Below are 13,309 nucleotides of genomic sequence, written 5' to 3' on the forward strand. Positions count from 1 at the left end.
ACGAACATAGAAAGTTTAATGGAGTAAAAAAAGAAAAATTTAAAATAAAGAATAATAACGAAAATAAAATGAAAGCACATAATCAAGATAGAAAGTGTACATTATTACTGGCTGGTAAACAAAAAAAAAATTTGTTCAATAAATTATTACTATTATTACTTTTTAAATTAACTACTATGCATAAATTTTGGAAAATATTGTAGTTAATTTTTATAATTATTTACTTTTAAATTAAATTAATTGGTAATGGAAAATTTAATTTACTGTTAATAATATAATATAATTATGTATTTTACTTTTAGGCGGAATTCAATTCCATATTTAAGTGGATTTAACAATGCATACGTATAAAAATATTCTTAGCAAAAAAAAATTAATAATAGAAAAATTGAAGTTTTCTATTTACCTGATTCAATTAATCATAAATTTGATTATCCTGAAATGGAATTTACTTCTTATTTACATATTTAAATAATTTAAAGCTGAAGCTATTGTTTCATTTTTTATTTTTTCTTATTACGTTATGGAATGACTTTTGGTAAAATCTTAAAAATTAGTTCTATTTTTTCTTCTGTATTACTTACTGTATTACTACGTATAAATTTAAATTCAAAATTATAATAAATCTAATTTTAAAAATAAAATATAATAATCCTCGAGGTGAGAAATTATATTAACATGACATTATTGTGCTCTATTTATAAGTTCTTTAAAAACAGGTGAATGGAAATCAAATAATGCATATGAAGATGGCATATACCTATAAGTTAATTTGCATACATACATATTGTGAACTCATTTGATATAAATGTATTTATATATATATACATATATATATATATATTATAAATTGTAACCAAATATATATATATATATAAATATAATATATGATTATAAATATTATATGATTTATATTAAAATAAAAATTATGTATAGGGACACCTTAACACCTTGAAAATAGCAGAATAATTTTTGGTGTTCCTTCTTTAAACATTTATGTATTGTACCAACAATATTAAATTTTAAGTAATACCCCATAATTGCTTTAATTTAATTATTGGTTTTGTTATGAAATTGCAATATTAATTTTAATACACAAAAAACAAAAAAAAAACAAAAAGAGAAAAACATAAAAATTCGAAAATATTTTAGTTTATGTTATTCATTTCTGACACCACTGCTTTGAACAAAATTTTCAGTATATTATAAATTCTTAAATATTTTATTAATGAAATTAAATAAAATATTTTTCAAAAAAAAATTAAATTTTAATATTAAAAAGTCAAAAACTTGAGTAAATAATTGCGATAATTTAACGAATTTTGTTTAATACGATTCTTAACTATTTTCAGAACATTTTTATTCTAAGCTTTACATAAATGTTATTCAAATTATTATAAACAGAATGTTAAACCGCATTTCTATATATAAATAAAAAGTTGAAAATATAAAGTATACTTAGTTTTAATTTAAATTAATTATTAGATAAATTGCAATAAATTTAGAATGAAAGCTGAAAATCAATTAAAAGTCTTAGGGAAAGAAACAAATTTTCCTTTGGCGTGTTCTGTTGAAGCTTGTTTTGTTAAAAATAATCACATGTAAGTATGAGGGGTATTCGTTAATTCGGTTCTACAATAGTTCTAACTTTTTGAATGTTCGGAAATTGCACACGGCACATTCGCTTGCTGTTATAAAGTTCATTCGGGAGTTCGTTCTATATTAAAGAAATGCCCGAAAGGTAGCGCAGACATCTATTATTAAAATATTAATTTTCATAATTAATTTAAATTTTCAGTAACTGCAGACTGCTAAAAAGCTAAAGCTGAAGTTTTTACATACTGTTTAACACTGTGGCTTAGAAAACAATTCTAATGTAGCAACGTACATAAATCCCCTATTTCGAGCGACAATAACCTTTAATATTCACCACAATTTTCTTTTTGAAGAATGAAAAAAAAAGGATTGATGATAGTAGAAACTTGAAAAAAGAAGATGAATTTGTAATCTTAAGAAGTATGTACCAAATATTTAATGGTAATTTAAAAAAAATTCTAGTATATAAATGAAAATTTAATGTATGTACGTTTTTATATATTTACGTATTTATAATAAAATAATATGCTTCACTACGAGTATAATAAAATAACTATGCATAGACATGTATGTACTTCTATTCTTGTAAGATATTTTAGAAATTCAATTTGCAAAAATATTTTTTTTTTTGTATTCATTTAACATTTTGTTCATCAAAATAAAAATATGTACATAATCATTCTATACCTACCTCTTTCAAAAGATAGTTAATTTGCACAATATGTATTAAAATAACTTAGTATTTTATCATGACAATGACGACCGCATAGTTACCGTACCTTACCTATGAAATGAAACACAAAATAAATTAATATTTCTAATTTCTGTCAGAAGTTTTTTTTTGTCTTTGCTAAACATGAAGTAAACACAAAAATTGAAGAAATACACATTCGGGCCCATTGCATTGAGAAGAGAAAAAATAAGATATTGACTTTTATTGCAAAAAAAATTTTATTATAATTTGCAAATATTTTACTTCTTATATTGAAAATGTTCCGAATACCGTAATGTATTCGGTAAGTTTAGAGTTTCCACTCTAGTTAGTTAGGTAACTTAAAAGTAAGGAAGATAGAGAATACGATATTTGAACAGATGTGAGGTATTACATATCATCAATTGCAGCTCATAGACTAAAATATGTAAGTACTAATTTCTTTTAATTAAACTTCGGTGTTCTTTGTTAAAATCATTTTCAATTAGGATCAATTTTTGTGCCATTCTTCTAATTTATCGAAGAACAATATAATCTCAAACTTTTTGAATGCTTTAATCACATTCAATAAATTACGATAAATTTGAGGGGTGAAAATAAAATAATTAATGTAACTAAATTAAAATTAATTTGTGTAAAATCACAATTATATCTCAATCTAGTTTAAGTGCATTGTCCCGCAGATGAATTGTTTCAATTGAAATTGTTTCAATTGCTGAATAAATCAAATTGACGTTAGATTTTCGTTTTGGTACATGTTCTTGTCCTTGGCTATTGCTGAATTGCGTAGTAACACAACATTCTTGTTTTAGATGTATTAATACTTTTTAGATAAACTGTATATTCATGAAAACATTAATATTAAACTTAAAAGTATATGTATGTATTCTGCTAGTTGGAAAAAGCTAAAAATTTTTTCTTTTGTTGTTTTCCTTTTTTTTTCTTTCTTTTGTTCCTATTCAAATAAATTATTTAAAAAGCTACTTCAATATTTTACTGTTAACGTCTGCGCTTAATTTTTTTCTTCTTAAAAAAATGAAAAGCTTGTTTTTAATCTTACGAACTTTACGTCTTTCTAAATTAAAATATTAGATTCGTTGGAATAATAAACCTTATAATATTACAATAACTTATTAATAATTTTATAATTAAAAAAAAAAAAATAGTTTTAAAAGTTCAAGTGTTAAAATTTAAAAATAGTTTTGGAATAGAATAGAAAAACATTTACGTTAAAAATCCGTAAAATGTGTGCGATTAATTATTCTCATATCTCATATACTTTATCAAAAGATGTTATGTGCTAGATTTTCATACATATACATACATACATATATAATGCTCCTTGTAAAATAAAATTTAATGTCTGCATAAAAATATTTTATAAAATTTTTTTTTTATTTTTACAATAATTTAAATAATATTAAAAATATATAATTATAATTAAATAAAATTTAATATTACTAACGAACAACTTATATTTATAAAATTAACAAATATTTGTGCATTTATTATATATTTAACAGTTTTAGGCGTATATTTATGTAGTAAATAATAATATATTGCAGAAAAAAAAACAAAAAAAAAAACAAAAAGTTAAAAGAAAATGTTAGGTTATGAAATTTATCTTATATTGAATGAAATCCTTAAATCTTATAGCACGCATTGCAGCATTTCTTTGCAGTTAATAAAGTTTTAAGCACTATATATATATATATATATATAGTTTTGTAAAACAAAAAAAAAAATTAGAAAACTTTACATTAATTCAACATATAAATAAAAAATATAAACACATACATACATACATAAACACACATAAAAATTATAAAAAATAAAAAAAAAAAATTTTAATTTTTAAAAAATTATATTAAAATTATGCAAATTAAAAGAAATTATCAAATAAACTAAAAATTAGACTTTATAATAAAAAAAAAAGCATAGAAGTCAATGTCTTAAGTTCATCAAATTGTTTCGAAATTATCACACTATATACCTATATATGTACATGTAGTGCACATATATGTATGTACATATGTACTATATGTAACTATATTATTTTATTTCATTGATGAAATGTGTAAAATTATAACTAATTGGGTTAAATTATCTTTGAATATTTCACGTTTTATTTAATAAATTATTTTTATTATACCTACACTCCGATATAAAATTTGCAACAAAGAATAAAAATGAATGCCGCACAAAGTGGAGGCCATACAACTGGTATGAATAAAAAAGGTTCTCAATTGGAGGTGAGGAGATTAATCAAATATATATATATATAAATATATATATATTATTACAATAATAAATAATTTTGTTTTGTTTTTTTTTTTTTGTTATACGTTTTTAATTTATGTAAATAAAATAATGACAAAATAAAAAGCGACCTTTTGAATAATTTTTTCGTGCAACATAAAATTGCGTGCAATTAATTTTCTTATATTTCAAAGTATACCAATCTTTATATATATACATACATACATATATAAAAGAAAACAAGGAATAATTGATTTTATTTCATATTATAATACAAAAGCGCTTAACATGCAAATTATTAATTCATATACTATGGGTATTTCTCAAGTAATATTTTATAAAAATTGTATATACGCGCTAGATAGCTATACGTACAACATCCTTTTGATGCTTATTATTCAGATTTTTAAGAAAACATTTCATTTACAAATTTAAAATACCTACGTACAATATATATATATAATGTTTAAACATGCAAGTTTCAAACAACAAATTTCTCTAGAGTCTAGAACAATTTTTCTTCTTTAAATTAATAGCCAATAATTCCTAAAAATTTTTAGTTTAATTTACGTAGAAAAGAAGGAACTTTCTTTTTCAACCGCGAAATTGCATAAAAATATCTCTTTCTTATACAAAATTGTCAATGAAATTGAGCGTATTCTAAATAAATTTTTTTGTTACTTTGTTTTTCAAATTTTTAACATCATTTTGCATCAAAAAAATTCTGTCCCTCTCTCTTCCATGTTATCGCCAACTAAATAAGAAAATTTTTAATTTTCACGAAATAATGTCATTGAAATTATAAGTTTCTTCCAAATTTTTATAGTAGATGATCTAATTAGCCCTGAAATTCAACCATTATTCTAATGGTTCTCTTAAATGATAGTTTCAATGTGGTTTCATCATAAAACTATGTAATTAGAATACACAATATTAAGGAAAAAGTGTAATTATTGCTATATACATTTTTATGCACATATTAATTATGCATACACATACATATTATATAGTACACAATCGTAAATTTATGATTTGTCTTGGATTTTGTAAAAAAAAACTTTTATTCGAGCACATTTTCTAGCAATTTTAATTATTTACATTATATAAAAGAAAATACTTAAAGATTAATTAAGAAAATACTTAAGTTATGGAAAAGATTTTCGAATGGTACTACTTATGATGATTGTCGAATTTACCTAATTTCTGTTGCACGATTTTTGAAATATGTATAATGATTTGAAAATATTAATGAAATCTCAGATTGCAATATTGTACTTGTGAACCTATATCCAAATCTCAATTAACTCGATTAAGTAAAAAAAAAATTATTTAATAGGTATTAATAAAATCTATAGATTATTGCATAAGCTAAATAAAAAATTATCAAAACTTTTGAATTCTAAAAAAATTGTAAATTTATTTTTTATTTTTATGTATTTATACTAGGAACTAGTAGCAATTTCTCCAGAGAGAAGAAATTGGCGAGGAATATTTATTGCGCTTTTAGTAATTGCAGCAGTTTTTAGTTTAATAATTTTTTCCATATTTTTACTCTCTCCAGGTAATTTTTTCTTAATTTTTCTATTAACATTATATGATAAGGTTATAAGTTGAATTCATTTAAATAAGTTTGCAGTTTAAAAAATCAAAATAAATCTCATAGTTAACCTTCAACTCAAATAAACACCATAGTACACATGCATATTATATTAAGTGTTTTGTAAATTTGACATTTCCATATACATGTAGCTTTTAATGAAATTCATTTTCATCAAAAAAAAAAATCAAATAATTAACATAAATAATAACACAATTTTCTTAAAAAATATTAATTAAAAATTCATAAATTATAGTGTTAAATAAGAAATAATATTATTTTAAATCATTTGATAGAATTTATTTGATATGTACATACATGCCTATATAAATAGTGAACAAATAATTTTAGTTTTATCAACCTATTCGTTTTATTACAAAAAACAAACATACATACATCACAACTACCTATAACAAATTTATTTCCTTCAAATACACATAATGAAAAAACAAAATCGTTACCTTTAAAGTTTTTTAAAATGAATTCAGCCTGTAATTATGCAAATTGATTTTAATTAAATTCAAATATTCAACAATGTATAGAGGACGAAGCTACTCGGGTAAAAGGTAGACGTTTTGTTTTATCAGATATAACTAGTCAAGGTCTTAAATGGAAATCATTTAATACATCTTGGATTAGTGGTAAGAGCAATTTTTCAAAAAAAATTCTTTAATTACTTTTACTTTTATGTCGATTTGCATTTTTAGGTTCTGAATTGGTTTATAGAGATGCAGACGGAGGTCTATCTTTATTGGATCTTAAGACATCAGAGACCAGGATTCTTATGACAAATACGACTTTTGTAAGCTTTTTGTTTAAAATAAAATCTATTCATATTTATTCAATTTTATCGATATTTAGTTTATTTTCATAAAGATTAGTAATTAAAGTTGTTCTTGTCATGAAAGTAATCATGTATTTGATATAATTATATTAAAAGTTTTTAATTTTTCTTTTTTAATTTCAGAGACAACTTAATATAGAATTATTCCTCTTATCACCTGATTTAAATTATGTTTTACTTTTTGGTGATACAATAAATTCAAAGTAAGTATTTTATTAAAGATTGACTATACCTAAATTGTATGTAAGTGCTTAAATGTTTTTGAATACTCTTAAAATTTGATAAATAAATGAGATTTCCTTAGTTGATTTACTTCAAAACGTAAATAAAATTTCCGGTTTGTAATTTATTATTACAAATGACGGCTATTGAGTTCATATGATTTTTTTTTTTTATTTCAATTTCCTATTTGTTTTCTCTCAATTTTAATTTTCTTATCCTGTATGAGAAAAATTAATTACAATAATAGTATAATATTTGAAAATTACGATACGCAGTCAATCGTAAAATTACAAAATATTTCTTTATTAATATGTTTGTATAATTAATTTATGCAAAATTATATTTTATTAATTCCAGGTTTTACATATATGAGTTCGCGACAAGGAATATATTTCCATTAACTCCAATAGAGAATACTGCTGAAGCACCAATATTACAACTTGTAATATGGGCTCCATATAACGTACAAGTAAATTCTAACGGCAAATCAAATATTAATAATCCAACAGGTGCCAAAGTCGGCTCACAAGCAATAGCTTTCGTCTATGAGAATGACATATTTTATAAACCTAAAGTGCAAGGTGATTTAGTATGTAAAGTAACAAAAACCGGTAAGTATATCTAATAATAATATTAAAAAAATATGTTATGTACACTTTACAAAACTATTTCTGCTACAGTTTCATCGATATTAGATTTTAGAGGGTATTTGACAAGTCCAATATGCCGAAAACCCAATAATATTCGTGTTAACCACAAAAAAACCACAAAAAAGAGGTTATCGTATACCTAACATCACATGTTAACGGAACTCTCTGCGTTAGAGAAGCATTTATGACATATTTTTAATGAGGGGTCAGTCAGTCAAACTCTCTTTGAATTACAATTATTATTTTTTAAATTTACATCTGATTTATGGACACAAAGACTTGTTCAATTTTTGAAAACTATTAGACGATATATTATATATTAATCTATTTTACTATTAGATAGAGTTAAAAATATACCAATGTTATATTTTTAATTATATCCACTTTTGTTTAATGTTGTACTGCCTTTTAAAAGGCCCATTTAAAATATAATGAATTAATTCTCCTAAAAAGAATACAAGTAGAGGGTCATTAAATGTAATTAAACACTACATAGCAATAGTTGCTGTAAAAAAATTAGACAATGGCAATCACACATGGCAATATCATCGTCTTTATTATAAATCGCAACTATATTAACATTTGAATTTTTGATATTTAAATATAAATTTTATATGTGTATGTATGTACGTTCATTTTGTTTTATACTGCAATTTTAATTATAAGGTCAAGCCGGTTTAATATATAATGGCGTACCAGATTGGACATATTCAAACATTCCAGAACTTAAAAGTGCCACCATAGCATTTTCCACAGATGGCCAGTATTTATCTTTTTTATCATACAATGATAGTGAAGTGAACGAATATAGGTAAATAAAATGGTGTTTTATGTTCAAACATATTAACTAATTTTTTATATATTGAAATCTTATTGTTAAAGGTACATGTTAGCTAGTGAAGATGTAAAATATCCAAAAGTCAAATCTATAAGATACCCAAAAACAGGGACCAAAAACCCAAATGTTACAGTTTATGTAGTTAACTTATCAGTTTTAAAATTTATATTCCCACAAAAACTTAACTTACCCATAGACGAAACAAATGGAACTTACGTTAGTGCTATGACATGGCTTAATCCGACTGATTTATCAGTAACTGTAACAACAAGAAAACAAACAAAAGCAGTTACAATCATTTGTCAAGCTCCCTTATTTAAATGCTATAAAATTCATACAGAAGTAACAGTAAGTGATGGATGGGTACTTCCATCTGACTTACCAATTTATACAAAACATGCATTTTCAAATGATTTACAAAATGGGTTTCAAAATAACAACAGTAATGGTAATATAAACAGTAATGGAAACTCTAGTTCTCCAAACAAAATTTTGACCGGATTTTTATTAAAAAGACTTCCAGTACGTGATGGCGAAAATGGACATTTTCGGCAAGTGGTATTATATTCTTTAGAAGAGGCGCGAACAATACCTTTAACTATAGGTCGATCTGAAGTTACAAAGATTATTGGATGGGACTTAGCTAACAATTTAATATATTACATAGCAGCGCCAGAACGAAAACCAGGCGAAAGACATTTATATAAAATCAGTATAAATATTAAAATGTCCGATGTAACTAATAGAACCTACGTTAATCAAAGCTCACCAATTTGCTTAACATGTAAGGCTGTTAATTATCAACCCTTCCTTACAAAAGACGAAAACTCAACTGACAAAGACTGTGCTATTCAGAGTTCAAAGGAATGTTTATATAACGAGATCTACTTTAGTAAAGATTATTCATATTACATACAAGAATGTTTGGGTCCTGATGTGCCATCTGTACATGTTGTTGAAAGTGAAAGTAATCAAATTGTCAAAATTCTTACTATAAGTGAAGATTTGCGTAGTAAATTAGGTCAACTAGCTCTTCCCCAAATTAGAACATTTAGTGTTGAAATAAGACATGGGTTTCAAGCTCAAGTGCGATTATATCTTCCACCAGGAATGAAAGAAGATGAAGAAATTGCTTTTCCATTAATTTTACAAATGTAATTGTTCAAAAACAAGTTAGTGTCCAAAAATTAATTAAAATATTTTCCTTTTTCAGTGATGCTTCGCCAGGTTCGCAATTAGTTTCAGAAAAATTTGAAATAGATTGGAATTGGTATCTATGTAGCCAAAGATCATTTGTAGTTGCACAAATAGATGTCAGAGGAAGTGGTTTTCAAGGGGAATTACTGCGCACACAACTGCATGGGAGACTAGGAACTGTCGAAATTGAGGATCAGTTAGGAGTTTTAACGTAAATAAAAGAAAGCTATAAATTTATGAAAAAAAATGTACGATTATTTTTCTTCTTTTTACATACTTTACAACTTTTTAGTTACTTGCGAGACAATATAAAATTTATTGATCCATCTAGAATTTGTGTTTATGGTGTTGGATATGGAGGATATGCCGCAACGTTGTCTTTACTTGAGGATTCTCAACAAATATTGCAATGTGCAATTGCTATAAATCCCATAACAGCATTCGGTCATCATTGTAAGAATTAAAACAAAAATATTGTATAAATCAAATGAAACATACTTACATACATATTTAAATTTATTTGTTCGATAAAGTTTTTTAAACTGTTAATAATTAAAGTCTTTTTCTTTAATTAGATTCTTTTTTCACTGAGAGATACATTCCTCAAAATGGCAACTTTAATCATGCTCTTGAGCAAGCAGATTTAAGGAAAAAAATCAGTAAAATGAAAAGTAGGAAATACATGTTGATATATGGAACTGCCGATTTAGTGGTTCACCAGGAGCATTCCCTAATGCTTACTAGAGCTTTAATTAATGAAGACGTACAATTTAGGCAACAAGTATGTATATATATATGTTTTGAAATTGATTTTTTTTAAAGCAAGTATAACTCATAAGTAAATCTTTTTCAACTTAATAAGTCATTAAATTCATTTCAAATTAATACAATGAAACTTTCAGATATACCCAGGCGGCGACCATCAACTATCGCAGGTTGAGTATCATTTGTACAGAACTATGGAATGGTATATAGATGAATGTTTTGGACCTTTAGAAACGGATGATTGGGATCCAACAGGATTTTTATTTAAACCGTAGAATTGTAGTTTATTTTTAGATCAAATTTAAACCTAAAGTTATTGTACATTGAAAGGTGCGCAAAATTTAAAAATATATTTGAATAGACTGAACACGTGTAATATTAAGAATTTACTATAGTTTTTTTCAAGGTATTTACTAAAATTTAGAAAACGACTCCGTTTTGTAAATACTTTATGGTAACTATTCCCTAAAATTAGATTGTTAAAAATATAAAATTATGTTTGCCATCCATATAAATTTCTGAAAGGTTTAGAAAATCACGGAACGAAAAACTTAAACATTAAAAACTGACATTTCACATACCAGTGTTGAGCGTCAATGTTTATGGTTAATACTTACCATAGGGGATAATTTGAACCAGTGATTTGAAAATAAAGAACTTTTGTTATATTAGAGCACACCTCCATAAATCAATTAATATTTCATGACGACTTCGTGTATAAACGAGCAAAAAACATTTTTGAACTTTAAAAAAAAAATTTTTGCATATTTAAAATTTAAAAAGTTATTTGAAAGTTTTAAAATTTAATTTATTACGCTACATTTTTTTCTCAAAAAGTAACATTTTCGTTAAAAAAAAGTTTATAAAATAAAATTTTTTTGATTAAAAAATTTTGTAATAAATTTAACAGCAAAAGTAAAATTATTTTAAACATTATACATACATAATTATAAAATCATAATCTTTATGTACTTAAAATTAATCTAAAAATTATACATATGTATATAAAATTTTCTTATATCCCAATGGACGGAATCGATAATAAGATTTGTTGTAAATTATATTTGATTTCTTATTTACAATATTGTTTTTGATAAAAATAAAATAACAAGTAAATATAAAATTTGCTGGTAACTGAAAGATTTGTTTCCTGCACTCTAAAATTCACAACAATTAATACGTATACAAGTATTTAATCAATTTCACGTGAATAACTTACTATGACATAATAATTACATCTATCTCCCTGGCAGCATTCAAAGCAGTTCCAATCTTCGTACCAAATATGTGTGCAATAACGCATATAATGCGATCTAGTTTTTTGGCATATATGTTTTGTCGAACACTTTTTAGAAACATAATACTGCTTTTGTGCGCCTTCTGAAAAATAAGGCATACTTCCCCACCTGATTTCCGTTTGACAAGCATCTTGTCCTGTAGTTTAAATTATGTAATATAAAATTTTTTCTTTTGTTCTGTCTGATATATCAAAAATTTATACCTGGATCACAAGTTTTAATCGTGTTTAAACATTTTTCAGTATTTCCAGTCTGATTTGAGCATACATAGCATTCGAGAGAAACAACGTTACTTGCTGAAATTATATTTTATAGAATTATAATTTAAATACAAAATTTTATGAAAGCAAAATTAAAAAAGGAGCTGCGAAGAAATTTTTTCCCAATAGATTCAAATAAAATCAATATTCAAATGGCATATGATCACGTAATTATGCATTAGGTATGAAATGAAAAACGTAAATCTTACTTGCGTTTATTTCACTATGATTCTGTTTGCGTACATGGTACCTACAATTTTTTTTGACAATACCTTTTTATACAAATCGTTTGGGAGAACATTTATCTGGTATTTTAATACTTCACTACTGCAGTTAAGAATTCTTATGAGATTGTGTGGAAAACAATGCATATTTTGAGTACTGAATGTATGTAAGCTTTTTATCTGTTTTTGACTTTCGTTACATGCCTACTTGTGTACGTTAAATGTGTTAATATAGTTTTAATATTCTTTAGCATGAAATCTTTTGCTTTCGACAAAATATTTTTAATTGTATTCCGGCAATTCAATTCTACTTAATAAAAATACTCCACCCTTACTATACCTATATGTATGAAACGTGCCAATTGGCAAATATGAACGTTCCTGTATATATGTACATAATTTAAGTCTCAGTCTTGACTTATTGTTTGTCTGTGCACAAATTTTAAAAATTTCTAGTGTATATTACAAATTTGAAGGTTTTGATTCTTTAATCCTTAAATCACATACCTTTAAAAACAATCGTAGCAAAAAATATGAGGAATAACACCTCAGCCACTAACAATTTATTCATTTTAAAAACAAAAAACAATATTAATTAGAAAACACATTAGTGATTAATAAAAATAACAAAACCAAATTAATCCATCAATTACAAATAGGGTTGAACAAAATTAAAACAGAAACATTGATGAATCGATATAATGGCACATTCATGAAAATGTTGAAAACATAGATACTACTACATAACTTAATTTTATATTTTCCAGTTTTTCCGATATTTTACATTTAATGTTTTCAAGCTGAATTCATTTGCTGGCTTTACGACGAGTTAATTTATTTTGTATGA

General features: G+C 24.5%; 2 protein-coding genes across 2 annotated transcripts; one reads left to right on the plus strand and one right to left on the minus strand.

Annotated features, from left to right (window-relative positions):
* The first annotated feature begins 3,549 nt into the window (after positions 1-3,549).
* Positions 3,550-11,047, plus strand: LOC129614245 (inactive dipeptidyl peptidase 10). Its single transcript, XM_055528736.1, has 12 exons — positions 3,550-4,560; positions 6,014-6,128; positions 6,707-6,805; positions 6,872-6,966; positions 7,132-7,211; positions 7,588-7,841; positions 8,547-8,691; positions 8,763-9,872; positions 9,932-10,126; positions 10,208-10,368; positions 10,491-10,696; positions 10,818-11,047. Exons 1-12 carry the CDS (start codon positions 4,498-4,500, stop codon positions 10,953-10,955), a joined length of 2,661 nt encoding a protein of 886 aa, XP_055384711.1. The 5' UTR covers positions 3,550-4,497; the 3' UTR covers positions 10,956-11,047.
* Positions 11,048-11,690: 643 nt separating this feature from the next.
* Positions 11,691-13,104, minus strand: LOC129614246 (uncharacterized). Its single transcript, XM_055528737.1, has 4 exons — positions 12,970-13,104; positions 12,182-12,274; positions 11,900-12,114; positions 11,691-11,837 (listed from the first exon to the last, which is right to left on the minus strand). Exons 1-4 carry the CDS (start codon positions 13,031-13,033, stop codon positions 11,757-11,759), a joined length of 453 nt encoding a protein of 150 aa, XP_055384712.1. The 5' UTR covers positions 13,034-13,104; the 3' UTR covers positions 11,691-11,756.
* Between the last annotated feature and the right edge of the window lie 205 nt (positions 13,105-13,309).

The sequence above is a fragment of the Condylostylus longicornis genome, unplaced genomic scaffold (genome assembly GCF_029603195.1).
Source record: "Condylostylus longicornis isolate FDR11 unplaced genomic scaffold, ASM2960319v2 ptg000107l, whole genome shotgun sequence".
NCBI classification, from domain to species: domain Eukaryota; kingdom Metazoa; phylum Arthropoda; class Insecta; order Diptera; family Dolichopodidae; genus Condylostylus; species Condylostylus longicornis.

Coding starts and splice junctions, on each gene's coding strand:
- LOC129614246 (XM_055528737.1), bottom strand. CDS start 13,033: ATGAATAAATTGTTAGTGGCTGAGGTGTTATTCCTCATATTTTTTGCT. Junction 12,275..12,969: donor TGCTACGATTGTTTTTAAAG/GTATGTGATTTA, acceptor ATATAATTTCAG/CAAGTAACGTTGTTTCTCTC. Junction 11,838..11,899: donor GATGTAATTATTATGTCATA/GTAAGTTATTCA, acceptor TGTGAATTTTAG/AGTGCAGGAAACAAATCTTT.
- LOC129614245 (XM_055528736.1), top strand. CDS start 4,498: ATGAATGCCGCACAAAGTGGAGGCCATACAACTGGTATGAATAAAAAA. Junction 6,806..6,871: donor TAATACATCTTGGATTAGTG/GTAAGAGCAATT, acceptor TTGCATTTTTAG/GTTCTGAATTGGTTTATAGA. Junction 8,692..8,762: donor AGTGAAGTGAACGAATATAG/GTAAATAAAATG, acceptor TTATTGTTAAAG/GTACATGTTAGCTAGTGAAG.